The 27,436-nt window shown below is 49.7% G+C and overlaps 10 protein-coding genes across 10 annotated transcripts; 4 read left to right on the top strand and 6 right to left on the bottom strand.

Annotated features, from left to right (window-relative positions):
- Positions 1–79: 79 nt before the first annotated feature.
- On the bottom strand, positions 80–919 carry BO83DRAFT_374257 (uncharacterized protein). The gene has a single exon (XM_025530151.1). It carries the CDS (start codon positions 456–458, stop codon positions 213–215), a length of 246 nt encoding a protein of 81 aa, XP_025393446.1. The 5' UTR covers positions 459–919; the 3' UTR covers positions 80–212.
- A 215-nt stretch (positions 920–1,134) lies between these two features.
- On the top strand, positions 1,135–5,242 carry BO83DRAFT_404811 (uncharacterized protein; the record flags this gene model as incomplete). The annotated part of the gene is made up of 4 exons (XM_025533748.1): positions 1,135–1,776; positions 1,913–2,498; positions 2,556–3,186; positions 3,247–5,242. 4 exons carry the CDS (start codon positions 1,135–1,137, stop codon positions 5,240–5,242), a joined length of 3,855 nt encoding a protein of 1,284 aa, XP_025393447.1.
- A 162-nt stretch (positions 5,243–5,404) lies between these two features.
- Positions 5,405–8,071, bottom strand: BO83DRAFT_351807 (uncharacterized protein; the record flags this gene model as incomplete). Its single annotated transcript, XM_025528958.1, has 4 exons — positions 5,405–6,467; positions 6,523–6,658; positions 7,273–7,357; positions 7,420–8,071. The coding sequence occupies 4 exons, from the start codon at positions 8,069–8,071 to the stop codon at positions 5,562–5,564; spliced, it is 1,779 nt and encodes a 592-aa protein (XP_025393448.1). The 3' UTR covers positions 5,405–5,561.
- Positions 8,072–8,552: 481 nt separating this feature from the next.
- BO83DRAFT_351811 (uncharacterized protein) lies at positions 8,553–9,833 on the top strand (the record flags this gene model as incomplete). The annotated part of the gene is made up of 2 exons (XM_025528959.1): positions 8,553–8,932; positions 8,989–9,833. The coding sequence occupies exons 1-2, from the start codon at positions 8,656–8,658 to the stop codon at positions 9,831–9,833; spliced, it is 1,122 nt and encodes a 373-aa protein (XP_025393449.1). The 5' UTR covers positions 8,553–8,655.
- Positions 9,834–10,109: 276 nt separating this feature from the next.
- Positions 10,110–11,880, bottom strand: BO83DRAFT_413370 (putative MFS transporter; the record flags this gene model as incomplete). Its single annotated transcript, XM_025534479.1, has 6 exons — positions 11,606–11,880; positions 11,317–11,543; positions 11,180–11,258; positions 10,644–11,117; positions 10,160–10,590; positions 10,110–10,119 (listed from the first exon to the last, which is right to left on the bottom strand). Exons 1-6 carry the CDS (start codon positions 11,858–11,860, stop codon positions 10,110–10,112), a joined length of 1,476 nt encoding a protein of 491 aa, XP_025393450.1. The 5' UTR covers positions 11,861–11,880.
- A 353-nt stretch (positions 11,881–12,233) lies between these two features.
- Positions 12,234–14,117, top strand: BO83DRAFT_433455 (glycoside hydrolase family 88 protein; the record flags this gene model as incomplete). Its single annotated transcript, XM_025535687.1, has 2 exons — positions 12,234–12,383; positions 12,454–14,117. The coding sequence occupies 2 exons, from the start codon at positions 12,234–12,236 to the stop codon at positions 13,741–13,743; spliced, it is 1,440 nt and encodes a 479-aa protein (XP_025393451.1). The 3' UTR covers positions 13,744–14,117.
- On the bottom strand, positions 13,840–16,203 carry BO83DRAFT_394889 (putative C6 transcription factor; the record flags this gene model as incomplete). The annotated part of the gene is made up of 3 exons (XM_025533040.1): positions 13,840–14,818; positions 14,868–15,427; positions 15,487–16,203. 3 exons carry the CDS (start codon positions 16,201–16,203, stop codon positions 13,840–13,842), a joined length of 2,256 nt encoding a protein of 751 aa, XP_025393452.1.
- A 1,819-nt stretch (positions 16,204–18,022) lies between these two features.
- BO83DRAFT_443379 (glycoside hydrolase family 27 protein) lies at positions 18,023–19,454 on the bottom strand (the record flags this gene model as incomplete). The annotated part of the gene is made up of 2 exons (XM_025536440.1): positions 18,709–19,454; positions 18,023–18,645 (listed from the first exon to the last, which is right to left on the bottom strand). Exons 1-2 carry the CDS (start codon positions 19,310–19,312, stop codon positions 18,023–18,025), a joined length of 1,227 nt encoding a protein of 408 aa, XP_025393453.1. The 5' UTR covers positions 19,313–19,454.
- Positions 19,455–19,685: 231 nt separating this feature from the next.
- BO83DRAFT_413373 (uncharacterized protein) lies at positions 19,686–20,516 on the top strand (the record flags this gene model as incomplete). Its single annotated transcript, XM_025534480.1, has 4 exons — positions 19,686–20,025; positions 20,079–20,178; positions 20,228–20,326; positions 20,391–20,516. The coding sequence occupies exons 1-4, from the start codon at positions 19,730–19,732 to the stop codon at positions 20,514–20,516; spliced, it is 621 nt and encodes a 206-aa protein (XP_025393454.1). The 5' UTR covers positions 19,686–19,729.
- A 1,193-nt stretch (positions 20,517–21,709) lies between these two features.
- Positions 21,710–25,925, bottom strand: BO83DRAFT_443384 (uncharacterized protein; the record flags this gene model as incomplete). Its single annotated transcript, XM_025536441.1, has 4 exons — positions 21,710–23,674; positions 23,735–23,850; positions 24,082–25,673; positions 25,732–25,925. The coding sequence occupies 4 exons, from the start codon at positions 25,923–25,925 to the stop codon at positions 21,710–21,712; spliced, it is 3,867 nt and encodes a 1,288-aa protein (XP_025393455.1).
- Between the last annotated feature and the right edge of the window lie 1,511 nt (positions 25,926–27,436).

Consider the following 27,436-nt stretch of genomic DNA (forward strand, 5'->3'; position numbering starts at 1 on the left):
TCATTTCTCCATGATATAATGATCAGGCTTGATGTTGAGTGGTACTTGATTACATCCAACATGATATAGCGAAACTGTCATGGCCATATCTTAATGGTTTAGCTTTGTAATGCTTCCAGGCCCCAGGGCCCTCCCCTTTGCGTCGAGGTAACCTTAACTTCCCCATGCACATTTCACACCTGCAAAAAAATTTCCATCTTTGTCGACGTTTGCTATCTTTGGGAAATTGAAATATATATTTGATTTTCTTGAGATATTTCGAACTCTTCCAGCCTTTCACTTCGCTTGAAATGCATTCTGAGGCATAGCAATGTGCATTGTCGAACAGTGCTGCGGGGCTCAGCGATGAGCAAGCATACTGCCATTTCACAGGGGTGGAGGGTGTGATGAATTGGCCGGCAGGCGACGAGTAGCAATAGGTCGAACTTGAACCCCAGACTGAGCCTGATCTTGGCCATAAAACGTATCTTTATGTCTGTGAAACTAGAATCGAGACGATTGTAGAAGCTCCAACCACTCCACCCACTCCTTGTTTTAGTGACAGGGGAAGGCCACGCAGATCAGAGCGTCAATACAACTGGCAGAGAAAAGGCAGCAAGTGGATGGAGGGGGATACTCCATGCAGGGGTATTAGGTGTGTACAGTTCACCTCCTTTGTCCACTAACCACCCCATCCATGCATTCTGTATCCTCACTGCCGGTCGCTTGCCTTCTATTGATGCTGGCATTGGTTTGTTCAAAGCAGTCGAGCCTGAGCTCATCAAATTCATTTCGTGTTATGCTGGTGTTTCTTGACAACTTGATAGAAATTGTTAAAAGCACCATCTCGATAATGTATGCTATTTGGATAGATGCCCAAGAGTGACACGTCATCAGACAGCCACTCCTGGTATGAGGACGAAAATACCCTCAGAAAAAGCAATGTTTGCAGCCGGTGCCAATTGTCAGTGGGCGAAAGAAACAAGATAGTCCTATCGACCTACTTAGCGCGTGAACCCCGCGTGCGGCTGAGCCAGCACACAATTGATCGCACCCGACAGCTGGGTTTAAACACCGGGACATGCCCTCCCGGAGCAACTGGAGTCTAACCTCTGCTATGCAATGCCCACGTTATGGTCAACGTGCGGAGCATTGATGCATCGGTTGAAAGCGAAAATTTCACGCCGGTTGCATCGTTCTCGACATAAAGAGCCTGCTGCCGACAATCAGTCCACGTCACCAGACTGCAAGCGAAGTGACCCCATTGAACCCGCAAAGGAGCTCTCGCAGAAGAGAAGTACGTCTGTGTCGAGTAAGCCGTCGATCACCAACAGGAGTCAGCATGAAGGAGCTGTGCCTCGAAGCCTTCCAGAGAAGAGAAGGTCGCTATCAACCAGCGACACCCGACATGAGGTCAGCAGTGTTATAGGTGATGATAAAACCCCTGATTCCAGCTTGCCCGAGATTTGGAAGAAGCCAGACAGCGACGAGGAAGTATCCGTAAATCTCTGGAAGGAAGCGTTTGCGAGGCTCCTCCAGAAAACCCAAGATCATCTTCGCGAATTGGGTTACGAACCGAGTTCGAACACCGATCCAAGAGATCTGGATATTCTGCTTAAGGATCTCCGAAAGAAGGCAAAGGTCTGCGATGAGAAAGGCTGGAAATACAAAGGTGAATTCGTACGAGACTACGCTGTCAAATGCGCGACTTGGATCAAATGGATCGGGGATCTCGTCGTCCCGTTCGCACCCTCACAGGCTGCAGGGCCGTGGGGGTTGATCAAAGCGGCTTTGGAGGTAGGTTGTGTCCACATTACACAGCTCCTTAACATGATGTGCCTGTAATGCTTTGGCTTGAGGTTTCACACAGCGTGCCTTCAAGTAATCACGGTCCATGATATTTCGAACCAACTTCCTAACTGAAAGTGTATAGATCCCTGTAGAGTATAACAATGCGATGTTCGCCTTGCTTGGGACTGTCGAGCGGGTTCTACATGCCACATTCCGTGGCAGAGAATATCAGTCCGCCTATGCAACCGAAAACAGTGATATTGTCGACACTCTACGGGGAGACCTGATTAATGTTTACGCAGCTGTCTTGGAAATATTGAGTTACAGCATTAAGATGCTAAAACAATCGACCTGGGCTAAGATATTGAACACGATGTTTGACAAAAGCTCGGGGCGATTCTCGGATCTGACTGCGAAGGAAGAAGAGCTCGCTATGACTGCTCAGGCGTGCAGTGCAGCCACAGGTATAAAGGCATCCAACGACTTGCAGGTCATCCGAAAGCGCCTACCCCGCATAGAGGCCCAGGTGATAGAATCCTTGGATGAGCTTAAAAGTGAGGAGGTTCTGAAGATCTTAGAGTGGATCTCACCAGTTAAGTATGGGGCACATCATGATACTGTGAGCGGCAATCGGACACCTGGGACGGGCGAGTGGCTCTTACAAAAGGATGAATTCCGAGAATGGGAAGAAAGCAGTTCTTCCGCCGTATTATGGTTGCGTGGCTCTCGTAAGTGTTTAAGCACTCTTTTTTCATCTGTTTGGACTTGGCGCTGACGCCGTCAAGCGGGCACGGGAAAAACCTTCCTGACTTCGAGAGTTATCGATCATGTCAAAGACACACTCGCAAGAGTGCCAAACGACGAAGGGTTTGCCTATTTTTACTGCTACCGAGAAGAGGACATCCGAACACGACCCCTTGCCGTAGCGCGGAGCTACGTGCGTCAATTATCTGCTAACGAAAGCAAGTCCAATCCAAGCGAGACCCATTCGCTGTACATACGATCCAGGCTTAAATCCAAATATCTGTATTTACGTACCCGTGCCTCTGATCTTGGCTTGAAAACCTGCGAGGAGTTATTGACCGAGTCCCTAAACCTCTACCCTCGAACTACATTGGTGTTGGACGCTTTCGACGAATGCGATCCTGCTTCGCGTGGTGAACTCCTTCAGCTTTTCAAGAAGTTGCTTTCGAGCAGTAAACGGCCAGTCAAGTTGTTCATTGCAAGCCGTCCTGACCGGGATGTTCAGCAGCAGGTTCGCTCGCATCCAAACATCGATGTTCAGGCGAACGATAACCAGCAGGATATTGAGGCCTACATTAGCCAAGAGATGCCAAGGCTGATCGAGAACAACGGTGCATTCCGTGAACTGCGGGAAACGGTTGAGTCGACCCTGTCAGAAAAAAGCCAAGGAATGTAAGCGTTGTCCTTCTCTTTTTCGGCGAAAGTTTCGAAGGTTGCTAATGATAATGTTAGGTTTCAATGGACCTACCTACAACTTAAACAGCTCGAAAGATGCGTGTCATCTGAAGCTATACTGGAGTGTCTTCAGACACTTCCCAGAACCCTCGACGATACGTATAAAAAGCTCTTGGAGGAGATAGAGGAAAGTCATCCCCACGACCGAGATCTCGCGCTACGCGCTTTCAAGTGGGTTCTGGACGCACGACAACCGCTTTCACGGGAAGCTCTACTCGATGCAATCCGCATCAATCCTGACAGTACGGATGCAAAGTTGTGTGCCTCAATCAGCGACGAGGCACTGTTGGCATTATGCCGCAATCTTTTAGTCATCGATTCCGAGCGGAACGTATGGAGAGTATCGCATTTATCGGTGGCAGAGTTCTTCGAGCTCCGTAAAAGCTGGACGACTGCAGTCACTAACCTGTTGGTGGGCAAAGCGTGCTTGCTGTTTATGTTGAGCGAAGCTTGGAATGAAACCACACACAAGTTTCCTCGCTACCAATGGGAAGAGACGCCCAAATGGTCCTGCTTTACACGAGCATTCATCTACTACCTCTCCTGTTTCTGGCCAACACATATTGCGATCTTAGACCCTACCTGCGTGTCGACAGAGGAATTTTCTCCTGTAGTTGAGCTTCTAGAGAGGTTTCTCGGTGCTCCGCAGGATAGCAGTGCGCAATACCGAATCTGGGCTCAGTGTTATGGTGCAAGTTTAAGTCCTCCTGAATACTCTATATTGGCCGTATGCCAATTTGGATTCCGCCAACTATCGGACTCATGGTGGAATAATGGCGAGCTAAATCTAGCCAGTACTAATCTCCATGGTCGAACCTACGTGCTCCTTGCTGCGGAATATGGCCATATCCAAATCCTGCGGATCCTTCTGGCAAAAGGTGGTACTGTTGGGATACAAGGCGGACCCGACGACACAAACAAATCGACGCCACTGATCAAGGCTGCCTATTATGGACATGTTGAGGTGGCCAAATTTCTGGTGAAGGACGCTAAAGCGGACGTGAATTTGGAGGTAGGCGGGGCGCATTGGGGTCTATGCGCATTTGAAGCGGCCATACGTCGAGAAGATATGGACATGCTGCAGCTATTGATCTTTGAAGGCCACGCAGAAGTGAACGTGCGCTTGAAATACGGTGGCAGTCCATTGGCTATGGCAACTCGTGATAATTGGTTGGAGGGCACAAAATTCTTGGTGGAGCAGGGCGGAGCAGATGTTGATATGGTTCTGCAATACGGACCGTACGGTAGCGCCCTGGATGCCGCTGCTAAAAATTTCGACTCTCTGAATATGTTAAAATATTTGGTGGGAGTTAAACGTGCAAACGTGAACTTGGCCCCCCAGATTGGTGAATACGGGAGTGCATTGGCGGCTGCCGTCATGGAAGGGAATCCAGAATGTGTCCAATATTTGATCGAGGTCGGAAATGCTGATGTCAACGTACCACTCTCGAGGAGAATTGGTAATGTGTTGACCATGTCAGTGATGAATTGGAGAGTTGGACTCAGGCAGGCTCATCTCGAGATTCTGTCGACAATGAAGAAGCCGTCCCCGGATATTCGTCGTTTCCAGTTCGAACGGAGAGATATTGTCCGGCTTCTGCTTGCGGCAGGAGCCTCTGTTGTGTCAGATATTGGGGATGGGGTAATCGTGGATGCATTTGAATGTTTCAATAGCGAAAGCTGGCTGGGATTAAGGCCCGGAATTATGACTGATGAAGAGTGCTCGGTGATAGATGCAAATGGAAGGGAGAGCCTTATTTGCGATGATGACGGTGCAAAGGACTATATAGATGTGAAGATAATCAGGGCAGTCGGAAAGGCCACGCTTGTTGAGCTACAAACGGCAATGTGGCAGCAATATAAGGGTGGCACCCTTGGCCTTGAAGAAGCCAGATATGTGGAACGGGTGTATCGTGAAGACAATATCCTGAAACTTTCTGAGACTGATATGGACATATTATCGACGTATTTCAAGAAAGGTGTTATAATCTGAGTCACAACTGCTCGTTAGCTTTGTTTCTTGATAAATGACTGTAAGTAGACAATGGTTACTATCATTTTGCATGCTTTCTCTAGATTGGAAAGCGTGGCCACTCTTATGAAGATCTTAGACAATCAGTGTTGCATATATCCAGAAAGATTGTGATGTACGTTTTCAGATCACCATACTTTTGTCCTTCGATAGTTCCAGTCGAGGCTATAGAAAGGCGACATCTCAATGACGCTCAGTAGGTTATCGTGCATTAAGTCCGGAAGACTTTCGCTCATGTATGAATGCAATCAGCGCAAGAATTGAGCCAACGGGGACGTATTCAGTGAGAGTAAAGCAACCACTTCAGCTCCCCCAAAACCAGCAACCCCCCAACCACACCCAAAACAATCTCAATAGCAATCGCCTGAAAAACAATCTTAAAGTATCGAACCCTCGCAGACCACTCGATCGTCCTCCACGCATCCACAATACCCAACCTCGCATCCCCACCCCCCATCTTCACCTTACCACCAAACCGCCGATCAAACGGCACAATGGGATCAAGTCCCTCAGGCAACATCGAAGCCGCCACACGAGTGAATATCGCATTAACAGGGACAGTGAGTAAGAAAAAGAACATAAACAAGAGAACAACACCAAGTCCCCCCTCTTCCTTTCCACCACTCGATCCCTTCTCACCAAGAATACCCACAATAACCCACCCAACAGCCCTAGAGACAGCCAAATTCAGCGAGGAAGTCACAGACATGACAGCACTATGCAGCACTGCAACAGGAGCAATCCGTTTCCAATGCTGGTACCCTAGCATGCGTCGATAGCCGACGAAAGGCGATTTATCTGCGATGACTACATGCACCCATGCCATTTGCCATGTAGCGAGGAACATCCTGCCCATGAAATTGGCTAGAAACGAGACGAGGGTCATGTGGAAAGGAATGGAAATGAATGCGGGTATTAAGAGGGCTAAGACCATATCTAGCGAGATGAAGGCGAGATACATGCGGAATCCGCGGAAGGTGGAGAAAATACCGCCGCCGCCGATGCTGAAGAGGTAGTTGATGGATGTGCGTAGGTCGCTGGTTATTGGTTTTCGGGTTGGGGTGGTTGTGAGTTCAGGATCATTGCGGTTGTCGGTTTGGTTGTCGAGGCGGATGTAGGGGGGTGGGCTGGAGTTAGGGTCTTCGATTGCAGCTAGGGCTCCGATGACTTGCGAGGTGTAGGCGATCTGTTCTCTTTTATGAGTATATTACTTGTTTATTTTGATAATACTATTGACTCACCCAGAAGGTTGCAAGGAAGAAAGCAAAAACAGTGAAGAAGATGAGAAAGATGCCTATCCATTCTTTCACCAGAGGATCTTGACCGGGTTGAAGCCGAGCTGATATAACTTCGGTGCCTCGGCGTATGAGAGTAGCGCTAACAGATGACATGTTTACTCATTAAAAAAATATATATATATATATATAAATATTGCAAAAGTCAGCGCGGACGAGGGACATACGAATCTAATATAAATCGCCACTCTAAGTACAGGCTAAAATGTCTCAGATGCAAACCATGAAAAGTGCAGGGATCTCACATAATTCTTCGCCGCCAAGGCCGTAGTGCGGGGCGTTTATGATAAGCGAGCATTTTGTCTCACTCATCGTGCTCTCAAATTCTTGTTCAGAAGAAGCAATCAGCAAGGCCAGAGGTTATAGGGCACAGATTACCAAATGGGAAGAGGACAAGATATTGCAGATGCCACAAAGTGGCTACCGTAGTATGAAGATCGATGTCAGTGCGCTGGGATCCACTTTTCCACCCGATGAAGCATCTTGCTTGGCCAATGCCGTAACAGAGCACAAGAGGTGGATTGATTCTACTTCAGTACATTTTGATTTTTAAAAGAATACTTTCTCATTATTATAGCAAGTCAATAATACAGGTTTATCTCAAAAACCCCTTCCTCGCCAGCACAAACCACACAGCGACACTATACACACGTTTCCCTCAAGATGAATCACAATCAAGGATAAACCGTCTTATACCCATCATCGCTGCCATCATCGGTCTCATACCAAGTGATGGTATCAAAGTACAGGGTTCTAGTCACATCAGTGTAGGCGTCGGTATCTAGATAATCCAGTTAGCAAGAGTAACAAAAAAACCCCTAATCAACTGATCAATCAACTCACCAAAACAATACTCCCCATTCTTAAAGTACCACCCGGTAGTCAACGCATCATCATCGTCCGAAGTCCCAAAACCCACATCAATATCCGACACACTGTAAACCTGCTCCCCATCCCACCAAACCTCATAAGAGCCATCACTCTCCTCCGACACGCGCATATGCACCACGACACTATGCCACGCATCTCTCTCAATATCATCCACAATAGTCGCCGTTGTGCCCGTATAACAAGCCGCGCGATGCGTAGTCTGAAGAGTATTATTCACGATCTCGACGGTGCCACACCACAAGGAGCACCCGCCGGGGCAGAACTGCTGGGCAATGATGGCGCTCTTGTCCGTCGGGTAGGTATCCAAGGGCACGTAGATAGAAAAGCCCTGCCAGCCTTCCTTGGTCATTTGGGCCACATTGATGGTGGTGTCGTTCTCAAAGACGCAGATCTCGGCGCCTTTGCGGTCGCGGGTGCCGTCGTAGTAAGACTCGTCAAAGTAGACAGTGAGGTTGCCGTCTGTGGCGGTAGAGTAGGATGGGGGTTCTACATTGCAGGCGGAGAAGGGGGATAGTCCGGAGGTGAAGTTGCTGTGGTAGATGGTGCCTGCGTGGGCGAGGTGGTGAAAGAGAGGGAGGGCGAGGAGGGAAAGAATGGACATCATGTTGAAGTGTTGTGAAGCTTGGGATGATTTTGAGAAGGGAGGATGTGATGGTGATACAAGCTACTTTATATGCTTTGAATTTACTACTCTGAATCAATTGAATTTGATATCTATATTAAAGTAGGGTTGTTTTGTACTCGTTCTTCAGGGACATCGGCAAATGAAGCAGCCGTTCTTCCTGCTCCCCACCAGATCCGCCTTTCTTCCCGTCTTCTCGGGAAGAACGCGTATGCCACCTAATTTATGCACACCGGCGCATTTTCCGAGCTCTTCCCCGCATGGATATTGACTATATTCCTTAGCTTAGTTAGAGAATCGGTCCCTGTCCGGCACTTAGCCCGGTGTCTAATCTAATCTTTGAACATGAGATGAAAGCTGGTAATATGAACAACATGCCACCACCAAGATTCCAACCTCACTACTATCAAGCATTACGATCATGCATATTCTCAAGCTATGCCTTGCGGTGACCACCGCTACTCACGTCTACGGACTGATTCAAGATGTCCCACGTCTAAACGGTACGAGCTAGACGTCAACCTCCAACATTCCCACCCACATGCTTATCCACACCAGGGCCCGTAATGATGGTCCCCGACACACCCGGCTCCAAGAACAAAACGAATCAATTCCAACACCCAGGCCTTTGGCATAGCCACGATCAACTCGAGCTCATGCGAACAAATGTCCTCAACGGTGTAGAACCTTGGGCATCTGCATACACCCGATTCGCTCAAGACCCCTACTCCAATGCATCCTATGAAATGCAGGGCCCGTATCCCGTGATCAGTCGCGGGCAGATAAGCAACTATACCAGTTTTCATGATGATTCCCGCGCTGCATATCAGAATGCTATTATGTGTAAGTACACAAACCCAAAGGGCCCTTTCCAGGGCTAATACCTTGGATTGAAACAGGGTACATCACCCGCAGCCAAAGCCACTGGAACCGCTCCACCACGATCCTCGACGCCTGGGGCTCCGATCTTGAGAACATAATCGGCACAGACCGATCCCTTCTAATCGGCATCGAAGGCTCCATCTTCGCCAACGCAGCCGAGATCATGCGCTGGGAAGGCGGCTGGGTCGAGCAAGGCGCGACATACAAAGGTGGCTCGGGCTTGAGCGTCCAGCTCTACTGGCTCTTCGCCCGACAGAGCATTATCATCGGACAAGCGAACTACGGCATGGCCAGTATCATGGGCTTGCTCAATTTCGCAGTCTACTTGGACGACGTGGCTCTATACAATTATGCCTTATACGCATACAAGTATGATCGCTGTGCCGGAGTGCCTTATAATTATCTAGCATCCACAGGCCAGAACTCCGAAGCGGGTCGCGATCAGTCCCATGTACAGGATGCGCTGCAATGGACGGCACTTGCTGCGAGGGTGGTGGCTAACCAGGACTATGACTTGTTTGCTTTGGAGGATAATCTTCTCTTTACGGCGGCAGAGTATGCGGGGAAATACCTCATGAATTATACGGTGCCGTATGATGCGAGCTTTTATCGGTGTGAGGTGGTTTTGGTGGATGGTCCTTGGGCGAACATTTCCGCGGTGAATCGGTATATTGGATATCAGGATGGAAAGACGAATCCGGCTGCTTGGGGTCTACTCTATTATGAAGCTTTGGAGAGGGGGGTTGATGTGCCTTGGACTTCGCGTGTGAAGGATGCTTATGATGCGTCTGTGAAGGGTCAGGCATCGCCAGTTGATCCGTTCAGTTGGGCGGATTTGCTGTTTGCGGTTGCAGAGAAGTAGATAAGTCGATGAATGCACTTGCTTGGCATGTACATAAACATTGGAATTGAGAATAAGTAGTTACTAAATGAAATAGATTTGTTTCATAGAAGCTCTATATAGACTTCTGATAAGACCGAGATTATTTTGTTCACTATAGTAGTAATGATAGTACCCAAGAATGTCGGTTAGATTCAGCACTCATGTCCGGGATAATCTTTCATGAGTTTTATAATCATACAGTTATTGTGACATATTCCAAATCCGTACATCACTAACTAGCTACTAGCAGGCAGACTATACTTCCCTGAATTCACAAGAATTTGAACACAACTTAATAAACGTACCGAAAATTCGGATTCTCCCTATCCGTCAAATCCTGAAACGCCAACTCATGCGAGACATCACTGCTTTCACCCTCCTTCGCCTTATTCCTTCTCATCAAAATCACCCTTGTCCGGACTGTTAGCGCAATAAATACAGCGTAAATCACAATATGCGCCAGAAAGCCGTGCAAGTATCTTGGAGCGTCAGAACTCTGAAAGATCTGCGGAGCGATGAGATTTCCCACCGCCCAACCAACAAAAAGGAATGTCATGGTGAGACTTTTTTTAGTCTGACCGGCTGTGTTGCGGGTGATCAGGGATATGATCATGTTGCCTTCGGCGAGGAAGAACTGGGTGCAGTAGAAGGCGATCAGCATGCCGCCGGCGTTGGATGCTGTGGGTGTTACGACGAGGATGACGATGGTTCCGACAATGGCTGGGATGGTCCAGAGCTGGTATTTAATTAGCTTTTGGTGGTGAGTGGGTGGGTAAGGGTAAAGCTCACGATCATGATTAAACACGTCTGTTGGAAGCGCTGGGAGCACCATGCTGATCCGACCATCACGATAATTGTCCATGAGCCTTGAGCTATATTCAATAGCTCGGTCTGGAGCAGCGAGAAGCCGAACTGCTCGATGATCAGGTTAGAGAAGACGCCTAGGCCACCGATGACCAAGTTGGCCACGAGAATGAGTATCACGCAGCACCAAACGATAGGGTCTTGGATCGTTTCGATAACCTGATATCTCTTGAATTGTCGGTTCTCGATTCCGGTCTCGTTGTGTCGTACCCGCTCTACCATCAGTTTCTTGTCTTCTTCGCTGTAGCACTTTGCCGAAAGAGGGCTGTCTGGAAGGAAGAATCCAATAAAGAACGACCACACGCATGTAGCACATCCGAGAGCGAGGAAGAGCAACTGCCAGTTCTTGATCACTCCGCCTACGTACTGGGAGGTGCCAAAGGCGAGTAGACCACCGATCTTATGTGGGTAATTAACCGAGCTGCATCTTCAATGGCCAAGCGAGAGGAAGAATGACATACCATTAGCTGCACCCCAGTCATGCAGTACCATATCGAGTTCAAGACCGACTGTTCTTCTCGTTTATACCACATGGCTGTTCTAGCATTTAAAGTCAGCAAGACTCACTCAATCCAGAGACCGGAAAGAGGACACTCACATGAGCATCATCGCAGGCTGAATACAGCTCTCGAAGAACCCCAACAGAAACCGGACCGCCATCAACGATCCAAAACGTGTAGATGCAGCCGAGCATGCCACGATCGCACCCCAAATAAATACATTGACAGAGAGCATCTTGGCAACTGGAAACTTCTGCAACAGTAGATTCTGGGGGTATTCGCCCACAAGAATGCCGATATACAGAATCGTGCCCAGTAGCGAATACTAAATGATTATCAAATCAACATAAAAGGCACATGGTGAGCTAATAATGGCTTGGTGTGTACCTCTTGTCCGACCAGATGTGCATCGTCCTTAATACCCATGATAGAGGCATAGTTCAAAATGCCCTTGTCAAGTGACTGGAAAAAGTAGGTAACGATCTGAATAACTAAGATACGACGAGTGATCATCCAGAACAGTCGTTTATCTGTCGCCTCGTCGATCTCAATGCCTGGGTCTGCTGCATAGGGGTCTTTCTTCTCGGTCGTTTCGAGGTGATCGGCTGTTGTGGTGTCTATATCGGAGATTTTGGATGCCATTGTGAATCTGGGGATTGTGGGGTTGTGGAGTTAGGCAAATTGCACATCAAAGAAGGTTATCAATGTATGGATTTGTATCCGCCGGACTCAGAGCTTGCATGGTGGGGAAGGCTTACCTGTAACGGGTGTCTCGTAGGCTCGTCGGAGGGACTCCGGGAGATGCCCCGAAATGCCTATCCACGGAATTCTGGCATGGACTTCTTGCGCGGAGGAATTCCCGGACCCTTTTCCGACTGCGAATGCATACTTCCACAAATGGAGAACGAATTCTTGTAGAGAGGAACAAGCAGGTCTTAACAAGTCTCTTATTGCGTATTCAGTGTTCGATTAACTTCTCCTAACTCAGCATCGGTCCTTTGACAAACTAAGAACAATGTCTATCGAAGCGGGACCCCCAGCGACCGTCAACGGCTCCGGCTCCGAAGTACTCCCATCCAAGCAATGGACGCGAGTACTCGAAGCCCTATATTCAGAATCCGTCCTAGCAAAGGTCTGGTTCGTCGCATCCAAGGCGATGGGTAGTGTGAGTGAAACAACCTTTTGAGGCATTATAGGCCCGTCAGTAAGCCCGAAAATGCTTATTACAAAAACAGACGAAACCTCCAACCCTATACCCCGAATACACTGGCGAAGACAAAACCACATACATCTACCGAGCCCTCGACTTCTGGACATCCGGATTCTTCCCAGGCTCTCTATATCTCCTTCTAGAGCGAAACACTCTCTTCCGCGACCGGCATCCTGCTCCCCAATCCACGCAAGCAAACAGCGAGTCCGTTCTCCGCCCCCATCCCTTCCAACATGAGCACCTCTGTCGCTGGTGGACAGCCAACCTGCATCAGAATGCCCTCCGTAAGGACACCCACGACCTAGGCTTCATGATTTGGCCCTGGGCAATGAAGGCATGGGCCCTGCATCGAGACCCAGCAGCATACAACACCCTCGTACTAGCAGCCCACTCCCTTGCTAGCCGCTTCAGCGAATCAACCCAGTGTATCCGCAGCTGGGATCAGTGTATCACGAAGCGCTATGCATACAAAGACCCGTCGCAAGACTTCCTAGTTATTATCGATAATATGCTGAACCTGGATATACTGTTCTGGGTGGCGAGGGAAACAGATTGTCGGAGGTTATATGACATAGCCAGGGCGCATGCAATCACCACGCAGAAGCATCACATCCGAGATGACTGTACGACCTTCCACGTGGTTAATTTGGATCCCAAAACTGGGGCAGTCAAGGCAAAATTTACGAACCAGGGATACAGTGACAGTAGCTGCTGGGCACGGGGCCAGGCATGGGGGATTCTGGGATTTGTGCAGACCTTCGGATGGACAAAGGAGACGGAATTTCTTCGCACTGCTAGAGCGCTGGTGGATGTATTTCTTGCGAGATTGCCGGACGATGGCGTCCCGTATTGGGATTTCGATGCGCCTGTTACTGACACCTCACCACGGGATACTTCTGCTGCCATGATCGCCGCTTGTGGACTGCTGTTGCTTTATAAGGCATATAAGAAGTTGCAGGATACTGACACGGCTAATCGCTACCTTCGGGCCGCGATGAAGCTGGTTGATTGTACGGTCGGAGGGTATCTAAATCCCCCTATGCGTTTCGAGACTGGCCCTTCGTTGGAGGTGCCCATCTACGCTGACCGGTGTTCGACCCATCAGACTGAGGCTTGCAAAGGCTTTGAAGCACTAAAGGTGGTTGGGGACGGGAACGCTTTTGAAACTATCCTCACGGGCGCGACGATCAATAATTATGAGTTTGCTCCTCGGAGGTGGTCGAACCACGGGCTTGTATATGCTGATTACTATTTCTTGCTGTTTGGAAATATGCTTCTTGAGATGGACTTGCTTGACGACTGTATGAAAGGGTAGCATGGTACAAGCATCAGTTCTCCTTTTGGGTGGGAATGTAGACATAGAATATAAAGGTTTGACGTAAATATGCAAACGATCAATCACGCAGTTTTGTTACTGATTCTCATTTCCGTCGGTCACCGAGTCCTTGGTTAGGCCCCGCGTATTGCCGTAATAACTAATCCGCTGTCCTGGGCTAGATGTCACATCGAAGAGGTGCGAGATATCTGTCGGCATGAGACTAGTCATGGAACTCTCCGAATCATGCCTGGAACCTGACTCGTGACTGCGGGTTTCAAGCGGAGAAGAGATACTAGGATCTGATGGCAGTTGCATATTATAAAAAGAAAATGGATCTAGACCAGTCGGCGAGAAATCCTGCTGAAAGGCTGGTGGCAGCGGTGGGAAGGCTAGGCTGAATGGGTCGAATGAGCCATAAGTAGCCTGCTGCGAGGGGAACGAGGCCAGCTGCAATGGTCCACCAAGCGACTCATACTCTGGTGGATCATCCGAGTTTGTTCCCGCGAGATCCTTGTACATCTCCTCCTTAGACTCATCTGAATAGGCGGTCGTGCGAATATCCAGGCTCGGACGAGATACACGGGCTCGGTTCTGCTGGGCTTCTGTCAGCCTAGTTGCGAATTTGAATGCTAGGCTGTCCTCCTGCTGGGCTTGACTGCCATCATGCTGTCTTGTCCATCGCTGTGAGATCTCCATCAGGTTTGCAATTAAGGTGTTGAGAGCCTGGGATGGCGGCACCCTATTGTGCCTAGCGTGTGCGAGGAGTGTGCGGCCGGCGATAAATAGACAGAAAGAAAACTGGGGGTTCGTGAAAATGGGAGAAAAGGACAAGAATTGATCAGCAATAGTTGCTATCTCTGAAGCTGCTTCCAAGCACGTATCGGCGGAGGATGCCGACGGGAGTCTAATGGGACATTTCTGCCAGTGCGCTGGTGGATAAGCAATGCCTTGATGTAGCAGAATTACCGCCGTGTTGTGGGTTATGTGCGCCAGAGTCAGATTTGGATCCATGACTCTCTGTTCGTTGAGGACGCAGGCTTCGCGCCATTTAGGAGGTAGGTGGATTTTCCATCTGCGCGCATCAGCATCATGAAGAGAACGGTACAAGACTTCATACGCACTGAATTAGTCGCAAATCTAGTTCCTTGAATTTCACCAGCCATAATCGTGCCTTGCTAGCATCGTTAATCAGAAAGGCGTGGTGGAGATAGAAGTTGGTCACAAGGGCCAGTGATTCAGTAGCCTCAATTATGTACGCAAAAGCGCCGATGGCCTGCTCTTCACAGCCATCTATCGTAGCGGAATGGCTATTAGAAAGGGTAGTGTTCTTGATATCAGAGATTCCAAAATACGGGGTGCAGACTTCCTGCTCCTTCTCCCATAGAGCGCCTTCACATGGAAGACGGCGCTTCACATCCGCATTTCTCAGACTGATCTTCCAGCCTGTAGAGACGCTGCAGAAGCGGTCCATGAGAAAGACGGCCCAGAATATACGTCGCCGCTCCTCCGCTTCGCTCCACGACCGTGATGGTGTAAGAAAAACCATGCGCCTGATTAGCCGTTCCCCCATGCCCTTGACGCGATATAGGTCATCTTCTTCTACTCCAAGTTGAAGTTGCTCTACGGTTCCCGCCATGCTGCCAATCATAGACCATGACGAGGGCCCGCGACCGCGATTTATCTGTTCGAAAGTAAATCAGTCTACTTCTCTCTAAGACATAGCGTGGGCCCCTAGCTCACTGTTTCAAATGCGACAATCACCAGCGCCTGTAGATTCTCGACCGAGAAGGTTTCGGTGCTCTGCAAGATTACCTCTTGTCGACTTTTCTTGGCGATCTCTTTCATATCCAACGTATCGCCATATTGTTTGTTTTGTGAGAAGCGGGCGCAGACAGAGACAATGGCATGTAAGATGCAATTTATGTGCTTTCGTTCTTCCGGCGATCGCATCCGCTCGCGAAATTTCTTGACGTGTAGTATCGGTATCCATGGATGTATATTGGTGAAGTAAAAATCGACGAGTTCGGTCAAGACGGCATCAGGTAAGGGGCTGGCCACGCGAGACTCAGATTCTAGAGCAACCGCATGGTAAGCCAGCTCACTTCCCACGCGGGCGCGTTTGGCTTGGGGAGGAGCACAATCTGGTGGCAAATAATCGTGTGTAATTGCTTCTGTGCTCGTTCTTTTTGTCGCCACATTTGCAGAGTCTAGTACTGAGGCCTTCAGCTGCTCCCGACGCTCCGCCAGGGTCGTGGCTGCCGTGGTCCCCTTGGCCAGGGATCGCGGGGGCTCAGTGTTCGGAAACAAAGACTGCCACATCTGCTGCCAGAGCATCTCCTGGCCCAGAAACATATTCTCGAGCGTCTCGACGCGGCGATATAGCTGGTCGACCGCCCCAGCTCGGAGACCGGGCTTATTTCGTCGATCATCGTAGACGCAAACGACATCCGATCGCATACATTGCGAACAGGGCTGCGCTCGATTGCATTTGGCTTTTTTCTTGCGACAAAACTGGCAGGCTGGAATTTCCTCCTCTCCTTTGGTAGCTGTCTCCGGCAAGTCTCCTGCGCTGGCGTTGGTTGTCGCGGGTTGAGATTTTGCGGTCATCGGGTAGACAGGGCTGGAATTATTGAGGTTCACGATAGGGATGTTTTGTCCAGGAAGACAGGGACGTCTGACATACAGAACTACACATTCTCAAAGACGAACGCCCCTATGGGGAATTCCTTCTTTTCCCCGCAATTTGCACTCGTCATGCCACTTCTGGAACATCCTCCTTGCCGTTGAGCCTAGTTGACATGGAGACCTGTGCTGCACCAATCAACCTCCTGTCGGCGGGCGGGGTAGTTGCCGGCGAGTGTCCGACACCGGAGATTTCCCTAAAATGCTTTAGCAAGATGTTCGATTTGCTATATTAGAGGTTTGAATTAGGAAAGAGATGGACATACTCCGATAGATCACTGATCAGGAACTTCCGCTTTTGACTGTAGGTAGTGGTTCGTTGCTACTGTCAAGTCTTGATCAGGAGTTGGGGCGCGCTGGCCCTAATTGTACAGGAAAGCCGGGTTGGTCTCTGACCCTCACTAACTCACTTACAGGATCTCTAATAACACCGGATTTTTACTGAACTAGCATGTTCGTTCTCCCTGAGTTCCAGCGTTTGCTTCTACTGTTGTGTATAGGACATAGAAAATGTATTTCGTGCGGAGTGGAAGACAGACCCACCTGCAGTTAATACCCAGGGTCCATGTCTTCAGGGAAGGATCGGCGGGTAACTTACGTATGTGCAGGGGGCACTAAAGACCCTTTCCGCGTGTGTGAGTGCGTCATGAAAATCCTGCAATGCACCCTAGACAATCCTGAAGAGAATACTCCGTAAAGACAGAGAACAGCTTAGTGGGGCGAATGAAAAGAGAGGGAATTTGCGAACCCTTGTGCACGGGATCCATCTGGCCGCGCAACCTGTCAACCCAAAATCAGTCCATCTCTCAGAGATTTCAAGATTTAGCATCGACTGGATGTTTTAAGGATCTAGCCAAAGAAGCTTGGACCACTCAATTATCAACTTGCAACGCACTCGACACGAGGTTTGTGGAATGAACTCTTACCACTACGAGCCGAAATTGTAGGAGAATGAGATGGATCGTCTTCACATCCGTTATTCATAATTGACGTATTTGCTAGTGTATCACGCGCTAACTAACACAGATGAAGCTTGGTATATGTCGTTAGGCGTACCTTAACGGCCTATATTTCATTTTGCTTCCAATCACATTTGGCTCGGAGGTTGACATACACTATGTGTACGTGTTCTATCGGCTTTGTCCCTTGCGTGTGCTGTCTCTCGGCGTTGCTGATTCCTGCAGATGTTTCAATCGCCCCTTTACAGAGTGACTGGCTTTCAGCCTACTGAACCTCCCAACTCCGCCACCATAGGTGGAGCATGCCCCCACACAGTCATGATCAGTAGCACAAGTATATCCTCCACATCACCCTGCCGAGATGCATTCGGCAGAAGGAACACCCGTAGTGAATGCATAACAAGTCTCCTTAGTATTCAATCATGCCATCGAACCAAGCTTCCCAACTTGAGTGCTCCATCCGGTGACGTCCCGTTCACCCCCGGATGAGATGCCCTTCTAGCAAACGTTAAGGCACAAACAAGTCTAGTTGATACAAGTAAGAAATAACTACGTAAAGACGTACTAAGGCGAGGATAGTAAGTTTAGTGATGATAGAGTTGAAGTGTTGAAACTAGAAGCCACAACCTAACTTGTCATGTCTGCACTCTAAAAACATGAGTTTGATAGGACCCTAGAGTTCCATTGAATGTATTGGCATCCTGCAGAGTCTTTTCCGACCAAAGTTCAATGACTTGTTGAGGCGCGCCAAGCCCAAGACTCGCAAAGCTCAGAAACACAGTCTGCGGATAACTCTTCTCATTCAGTAGAAGCACAACATACCCCCCCTCGACATTTCCAGCCCATACTTGAAAGAGGCCTTCCTTACTTTGGGCCTTTCTATACGTCACAGGCTCTCCAAGAACATCTTGATTGACGGAAATGATTGCCGTATTGGTGAGCACACCTAAGCTATCATTGGAAAGCTTGCTGAGATCAGCCCCAATGATCAAGGGTGATTTCAGCGCCGCCCAGAACGCAAAGTGTGTTTGTTGCTGGTTAAGTGTGAAATTGGCATTTCCGACTTCGAGCATATCCATATCTAACCAGTGACCCTGAGTCTGATATTGGCTGATTTCTTTCATTTTATTGATGATCGATAGGACTGAGCAACCGGCATATCCAGTGTTAAGACAGTAGGCGGTCTTGCACTGACACTCGGTTTCATTGGTGAAGCTTGTCGTGATGTCGCCAGACATTCTGTAAGAGTGACCGATATCTTCGGATAGGCGAAATTAGTATCTTGAATGGAAGATAGGATCGTTGGCATGATGTATCTCACCTCCGCCCCAGTGCCAAGGGAACTGATAACCCCAACCACACACAGAATAAAAGATATCTCGGCCCGAAAGTGCGAGCGCATTCTTCATTGCTCCAAAGCGGACTTGAGGTGCCTCCGTCAACGACTGGAATCCACCACAGTTGTCATACTTGAGGTAGTCCACCCCCCAGCTTGCGAACGTTTGAGCGTCTCTCTCTTCATATCCCCAGCTTCCTGGTCTCCATGCACATGTGTAGTGCCCACTGTCTCCGTAAAGACCTAATTTTAGGCCCTTGGCATGTACCTCTTGGGCCAGTGCTTCAATGCCCTTGGGGAAAGATGTTGCATTGGCTTGAAGATACCCGTCGGATGTGCGATTGTAGCTTGCCCATCCGTCATCAAGCAGCACGTATTCGTAGCCTACTTCTTTCAGCCCAAGAGTATCGAAGCGCTCCATAACATCCTGGACTATTGTGTAGTTTACCGTCGCTTTGAATGCGTTCCATGCGTTCCAGCCCATCTGAGGTTTGTGTGCCAGGCTAGTGCCTCCCAGTACCGAGCGGGCGAAGGTTAAAATTGCCACTATGGCCAAGCGGCATGAGAAGAGTTGATGATCGCGTCCCATTGTGCTGCTGGTGATGCTGGACCATTTGTGTGCGGAGGTAACCGAGGAGTCATTTATGAGGCAATTATAAAAGTTTCATTTGTAGCAGGCTCGTTTCTCTATCAGATCAGTGGCTAACTTTGCAACCTCCGGTCGTTGTCCGGGTTCCCCGCCGTATCAAAGGGGATAGGTAGAATAGAGTTACCAGCTAATAGAGCTGCAGCCTTTCAGCCGAGTGATATATTCTCATTGGCCGGGTTTGGTGGATGAGGTTGCGGAGATGCTCCGGGAGATCTTCCGGGAGATCTAGCGGCCAAACTACTACTAGTAACTGAACAGGTTGCCCGAGTTCTTTATCATAAACCTTCAATGAGATTCTCCTAGCTCATCATATCTCGTTTCTTAAAATTGTTTTGGCAACACTTCCGAAACTTCAATATGATATACCCAGGTCTCCTTTCACTGATTGGACTTGCGATAGCCACAACAGACTCTCTGAATTACCGAAACATACCCGGCTATGTAGCACCCAGTTCCTCAAATACGACGACCGCTCTAGATTTCATTAAGTCTCGGTCCGACTTAAGCATCCTGTCTGAGAAGATCGATGAACTTGGCGGATTTGCACAAGCGTTAGACACAGATCCAGATTGGAAATTTACATTCTTTGCGCCGAATAACGATGCCTTTGAGAAATATACTGGGGCATACTTTGATAGCTTCGAGCCGACTCCGTATGTCTGATCAAATGTTCTGATCTTGTATCGTTGTGGCTTATTTCGCATAGGAAAGGGAAATGGTGGCTGGGGAACACTATCATCCACCACTATGTGCCTAACTCCGAGTTCACATCAGCTATTTTCAATGAGACTTTGCAGCGATTTCAGGTGAACATACCCATCCAGATATAATGCTTGTAGCTGATATCAAGATCAGACTGCCACCTACCTCTTTGTGAGCTCGCAAGTACAAGATGAAACGGTTATTCTCAACCAAGTGGCAAGAGTAGTGGAATCAGATATCCCGGTTACCAGTGTACGCACTCATTGCTTCCTTGCAAGACCATCGAACAATAATCTTATAATTATTATTGACATAGGGCGTGATGCACATCATCGACCGTATCCTAGACCCATCAGCACAGATCTTCGAGCCCGATCTTCCGCGGATGTCACAGACTTTCATCGCAGGGAGTTGCTCGAATCCTCAGTTTTCGTATTGTTGATTTCAGGCAGCAATTTGCAAATTGGCCAGATTTATCCCAAATCTATCGTTGTCAGAATATTATCTCATCATATAGTACAGACCCTTCCAAGAGCCACTAAATAGGCATTCATAGACTAATCTCATCTCACCAAGTGTTGGGTTCATTCCTTCACAGGAGTCATACCCCTGTAGATAAGGAGCTCCAAGCTAAAACCTACCAAATCCACCATGGTAACTCCAATGAATCACTGGCATTCTCAGTTCAGTCGGGCCACCAAGTCTAGGTATCTACCATAACGCCATAGAACAAAGAAACAGGTAGTACAGACAACAGGCAGCAGACAAGACCAATCCTGCCACGTCTTCTTTTTACTTGATAACTCCAATTTATAAAGCAGCAGCAACACCTCACCGTAAGGCCACCACATCATTGTTGAAACTTCTACTGAAAGAATACTAAATCCGTGAACCAAATCCTGTTTCATACTTCTTACGATCTTCTATCCTGCCTCCACCCTCAGCAACCCCAATACATCCTTCTTCATCCCACCATCCTCGAAGAAAACCACCCAAAATGAAACTTCTCACCTACCTCCTCTTCACCATCTACGCCACCAACGCCATATCCACCGATAACAGTGCCGAAGAAGAGTGCGGTTCCCTCGGAGTACTGAAACTCGACTCAGCCGATCTCCCTCAAAGGCGTCACCCCCGCGGATGTGCGCAAGTGCGCAGATCATCCGCTGGGCCACCTGCCGCACCCCGGTGCTGCTGCAAGTAGTGGGTTGCAGCGTATTCTGCCGGGTTGGATGTTTTGAGATGGACATTTCATCTCTATCTTATCTCGTTCCGGTTGTTGTTGGGGTGTGAGGGCTGAAATAAACATATCTCAGGGCAAATGGTTGGTCAGAGTCCATGAATGATTTGGAGGCATGATGTCGTGTTATGGACGAGGGAATGATTTGAACTGCAGCTCTGCATCTGCGATGATCCGGGGGATTGAGAGCTTTTCTACGTAAAGAATCTTGAATTGCAGAACTGGACAGTCTACTAAATTTCTGAACATGTACGTCCTGATTATTTCTTGCGAGTCGATTGAATGCAAGGAACTGTTGTCCTAGAAGTATTTAGAGCTTTTAGATTTACCTCCAACCCAGATGCCACCAGCTTGCAAGTAAAAATACTTTCTCCATCGCGCAGATTGTATATAGCCTACGGTCGTAGTCGATCCCCCCTAAACTCCTCCGCTGGCCAGCCCTGCAACGTCGTGCCATCCTCAACATGATCCCCCGACAGCACCAGTGTATGCTCCAACAGACACGCATCCTTCCCCATCGACGCCCCCGACAGCAATCGAGACCCCGTGCGCATCACACTTCGATCGCCCACTTTCAGCGTATGCAACTCGAAGTCCCCCCGCGTGTTGAGATGGCACACCAGACTAGCATCATCCACCGTGACTCTATCCCCCAACGTCACCAAGTCCGGCTCTGTGAAAAAGATGTGTGGATCCCCGTTCGCATTCAACGCACAATCTGCCCCGATCTTCGCCCCCATGGCCCGGTAAAACCAGCTCAGATACGCCGTTCCGGTGAGTAACGACAGGATACCCGTCCCGCCAAAGGACTCCTCAAGGAGGATGTCAATGGTCCGCATAATCTGCCAGCGTTGGCAATAACTGCTACCGTCGTAGGGGTATGAGCCTTCAGTCCGCTGTCCAACGAGTATCCACTTGACGGCGATGACAATACCCAAGGACACCACCGTTTGAATTAGCGTCACTGCCGCCATCACTGCAGCTAGTACGCCGTACACGGCAAACGGACGCCACCATCGCATCCCAAATGCCATCAGCTCCATTGGGAGAAGACGGTTCACCACCAACAATGCCGCCAGCGGCACCGCCATGGGATATACCGCGGTGAAGGCGACCATGAAGCTAGAGAACCCGACAATGGGTCCCAGACCTAGCACATGGTAGTTCGCCTTCCCTTGGTACAAGGCGCGTCCAAACGGCTTTGTCGTGTCGCGCCTTCCGTCGGGATCTCTAGCAGCATCTCTCTTTCCCTTGAGTTGAGGGAAGCGAATGGCATCTCCATGCTTGCTACCAGTCCAGACGCTGTCATCCGGATAGAAGCCGTTCCGGCGCAGCAATGCCCCCGAGCCCACCATCGCGCACGTTCCAATGGTGACTCCCGGAAACACCACAGATCTGTCCCCCAGCATGGTGCCATCCCCTATGACAATAGGTTCCCTCCCCAATCCATCCGCTGTGACCAGGAATGACCGGGATCCGAAGACCACGTCGTTCCCAATGTCTATCTGGTCAAAATCAGGGATCAGATTCAACTTCGTGCGAGGCCAGTATACACGTTTCCCCACCCGCCCACCCAGCATCCGCACCGCCACTGAGACCAGCTCGTAGTTTGGTCCCACGAGCCGCGACAGGCGGGAAATATCCCCTTGTGGAATGATTGCGTCGAGAGCCGCGCGTCTTACCTTCTGAGCAGGGGACAATTGGCTCATAGGGCCTCGAAGGGGGCGGCCACAACATGCATCCAGCCCACGCTTCACGACCAGCACGGCTAGGAACCACGCCAGGGGTCCGGCAAGAGCGGAGTAGACCCGCATGAGAAGGAAGTAGCCGATCCGGGTACGGCTGGTGAGCCAGGAGACAGTGTGTCGCAACTGGTCGTCCGCGACCGTCGGATAGCGACTCACGATGGGGAGCAGTCCTGCGATCCGCGGTAGTTCCGATACGAAGCGGACGAAGATCTCCAGCCATCCCGCGACCAAGATGTACCAGATCCAGTGGGGCTTCAGCGCCTTGGCAGAAGATTGGTCGCGGTTGGATTCATCGGCATCGTCAATCTCCCAGGTGGACGAGTTGGCGCCGAGACACGTTCCCGGGGGCAGCGTAGTCCCAGGCACCACGGTCGACCTAAGGCCGATGTAGGAGCTGGCTCCAATGGAGATGGGCTGGAGCAACATCGAGGTGTTGCGCTCACTCGCAAACGGACGGCAGATACAGTGCTCCAGTACTACATTGTCGCCAATGTGAAGGAGGTCGTACTCCCCAAGGCCCGTGAATTCGTCGATGTAGACATTGCGTCCGATATGTGCTCCCAGGGCTCGGTAGTACCAGATGCGGCTGAAATCAAAGCGGTCGAACACCCCCTGGTGCCCTTCTATCAGCTGACCGTGGTGACACGGAGAGTATAAGAATTGATAACATACCTTGCCGCACACTTGGAGCGCTTTCTGTGCCAACCACCACCGCATATGGTACAGTCCCCACATTGGATACATTCCTTCGCGATATCTACCAACAAGGAGCCATTTCAGTGAGATCCCTATGATGGGAGAGATTAATTCCATCGCCAGTTGAACAGTCAGTCGCATCAGTATGAGGCCAAGCAAACGTCCAAAGAGATTCGGGCGCAGCGGAAACCGCGTCGAGACCCCGAAGAGCATATACACCAGAAATGTCCAGCGCAGGGCCTGAAGCATTGGGTAAAGGATGACGGAGGGAACCAGGTTCAAGAATAATACCCACGGCTGGGTGGAGCTATATGTCTCTCGACATCCTGGAAGATCCTGCTTTCTGATCTTACGTATCTTGGTGTCAGCAATTGCCGCCTCAACGATGGCCGTAATAGCGCCCACGGTACTGTGCTGGAACAGAACATCCCCTGCGACAGGCACCCGGAACTCCTGTCGGATCTTGGAGATAAGCTGGCCCGCGCTCATACTGTCCCCGCCCGACTCAAAAAAGTCGGTCGCAGGTGTCACATCTTCCGGGGCACGCCTGAGTGCCGTCGCGAAAAGATCAGATACCCGCTGCTGCGTGGGCGACGTGGCTGTTGCGTGCAAGGCGCGCAGCTTGGCTTGCACAGCAGCTTCGTCAATCAGCCCATGGGTGTCCCGCGGAATGAAACCATCCAGTATTTCCAGCGTGCTGGGGATGAGATATCCATGCATGAGATGGGAGAGACGGGTGAGGACCTCCTCTGGCGACACTCCTCCGGTCCCGTCTCGGAAGAGGATAGCTCGCGGGTATCCGTCCACGTGCGTTCGCAGTATTAGGTTGAACAGGCCGGAAGCCTGTGTGATATATGTCTTGACCAGAGGGAAATCAATCTCACATCGTGTTTGAGCAATGGGCTCGCTGACAGGCGTATCCACTGGCGGGCACAGCGCCTCGTAGTGCCGTTCGGCTATGGGAACTTGGTCGGTCAATGTCTCCAAGCCCAGTCGCTGGCTTAGGCCGATGCGCCGCAGTTTATTCCCTGATCTAGGAAGGTCATCCATATAAACCAAGAGAACGGGCCATTTGGGTTGGTGTAGACGCTCCTTGAGGGCCTGATGCATTTGGCGAAGGTCGGGCCTTGTGTGGTCTGCTGGGATTACAAGGGCCACCCCGACGACCTCTTGAAGGACATCATGCGGAGTAGGAAATGCCAGAGCCGCCTTGATACGGCCGTAAAGATTAGAAGACTTGTCTCGGGCAGCCGACATGATTGCATCCTCGACCTCCACGGGAGAGATCGTCTCTCCTCCGCGATTAATGACTTCTTTTGTTCGTCCTGTGATATAGAACCACCCGTCCCCGTCAGTATGTCCGAGATCGCCTGTATCAAACCACCCTGCTGGGCTGAATGAGTTCCGGTCCAGCCCATCACTGTTAAGGTAACCCGGAAATACGGGCAGACCTCGCACGCAAATTCGGCCTACTGAGCCAGTAGAGGCACGCTGCTGCGGATGTTGAGTGTCGAAAATAGCCAGCTCTGGACCCACCGCCAGGCCTGAGCTTTCAGGTCGATTGGAAGCGTCACTTTGAGGCGGAGCAGTTATGGGTAAACACTCGGTCATCGCATAGCTGAGTGACACTGGGCATAGAAATATTACCTGAAGTTGCTGTGCAACATTCGGGGGCAATGCGGCTGCTGCGTTGCAGATGGATGTAATGGTGCAATTTTTTACGCAATTTTTTACGGCATCAGCTCGATGCGCAGCTTCAGCTACTATCATCTCGTGCATTGTTGGTGCCGCGTAGTACCACGTTGGGTGATACTTCTCAACCACGTCCCAGAACAGGTTCGGATCAAATTGCGAGCAACAGATTGTCATGCCTCCCGCCACAAGGGGAGCCCACAAGCTACGTATAATACCACCACTGGTTCTGTTAGCGCAGGTCTTTTCACATCTCTTGTGTGGTTGCGACGGGATCATACACATGATGGAGCGGCATCATATTCAGACAGCGGGATTCAGTATCCAATCCCAGACTATCCATTGTGAAGGTTGTACTGACTAGAAGATTGAACAACGTGATTGGGACCAGCTTCTTGGTGCCACTAGTCCCACTCGTGGCCAGGATAATGGCGAGATCATTCGGGCCGTTTCGATTCAAGAAGCCCGCAATCATACTTAAGCAGTCCCTTACGCTAGTTCAGCGTCTTCTTGTGGCGGGGAAGCTGGTCAGTATTCCTTCCATTTGGAATTCTATGCCGCTTGATCCCACCATGAAATCATTTAATACTCTTTGCTGATGGACGAGAACCTCATTTACCTTCCGACTGTAACCACAGTGGATGATCGGAGATTTACCAAAAGATAAGATGATGAAATAGAAACAGGGGAGGGCACTCACGCCTCCGCTTACATGAAACTAGGTTCCAGGGCATCTCAGTCTGGGGGTTATGTTTGAGGTTAGCACCTATCCAGCTTTCACTCTAAGGTGCTTGCATTTTCCCCAGACTTCCGATTGGTGTGCTTACTCGACTGAGACTTTTTTTTTCAAGCATGTGGGCATCTAATCACCCGACGCCGATCACTAAGAGGTTATGTGATTCGTTGCTGTTCAATTGCGTATGATAATTGACACACATTTGTTCTCTCGCCTAAATATCTTACGCTATCCTTCTTATTGCAAATTTACGGGCTTTGCCCCAACTTTGATCCTGGTGGTTGTGGTAACACCGAGGAAAGAAGGGGGAGGAAAGGGATAGAAATGCCTGCGTTCTTGGTTGCTGATCCCACGATGGTCCACAAACTGCTGCAGCTAGCGGAATACCTCGCCAAATTTTTTTGGATTTTCTTTCTTTCTATTCCTCTCACATGCTGGAAATCTTTGCTGTTATGATACTGGCAATCGGCATGGGTCATATTGTTTCAAAAAAGCTCTTGAGGCTCGAGAAACGTAGGTGCATGGTCAGGAATGATGTCCTACCAGTGACGGGGCATGTTACTCAAAGCTCGTAATTGCGGAACACGTCACAACCTAGGAGTATATATCTTAACTCATGTCACAAACAATATATGTCAGGCCTTCGACCCGAAGTTCACTCTGAACCCCATGATCAATGACCCCCACCCATGCTACGCTGCTCATCCGATGCAGCTGATGTGATATTCCGTGCCTACGTGCGTGATTCATAGTGATCAATTGGCCGCGCAGCCCATTTCTGTTTAGGGAACTAGTACGTGGAAAGGAAGTGGGAATTTCATGCCAGTCTATAATTGGTCGGAGCAGTTGGAGCAACCTGGACATTTTGGCAAAAGCATTTCAACCCGATTTAAATCAACGCTTTGTTTGGTTTCAGAACACACACTATTAATGTCTTATCTGGCGAAGCCTTGGTTCTACGAACCCTTATCCGCCGATACAGCACCGTCGCCACTTTGTTGCTCACAGATACATAGTAAGAGGAATGAGAACAAGGTCGTTTGAAATCAGCGGATCTAGTAAACAGACGACGGTGGAGTCCTACAATACAGCCTGGACTGCAGCATATCTTACAGAGCCTCCTTCGTCAGCTCTGTTGACATGGCCGTCAAGACTGCAACAATCTTCATGGTCGCCGACGCCAACCACGCATTGTTGTCATGAAGCAAGCCTGTATGTTGGTACCAGCGCGTCATATACCCACGAAGAAG

The sequence above is a fragment of the Aspergillus eucalypticola genome (genome assembly GCF_003184535.1).
Source record: "Aspergillus eucalypticola CBS 122712 chromosome Unknown BO83scaffold_1, whole genome shotgun sequence".
NCBI classification, from domain to species: Eukaryota; Fungi; Ascomycota; class Eurotiomycetes; order Eurotiales; family Aspergillaceae; genus Aspergillus; species Aspergillus eucalypticola.

Coding starts and splice junctions, on each gene's coding strand:
- BO83DRAFT_374257 (XM_025530151.1), bottom strand. CDS start 458: ATGGCCAAGATCAGGCTCAGTCTGGGGTTCAAGTTCGACCTATTGCTA.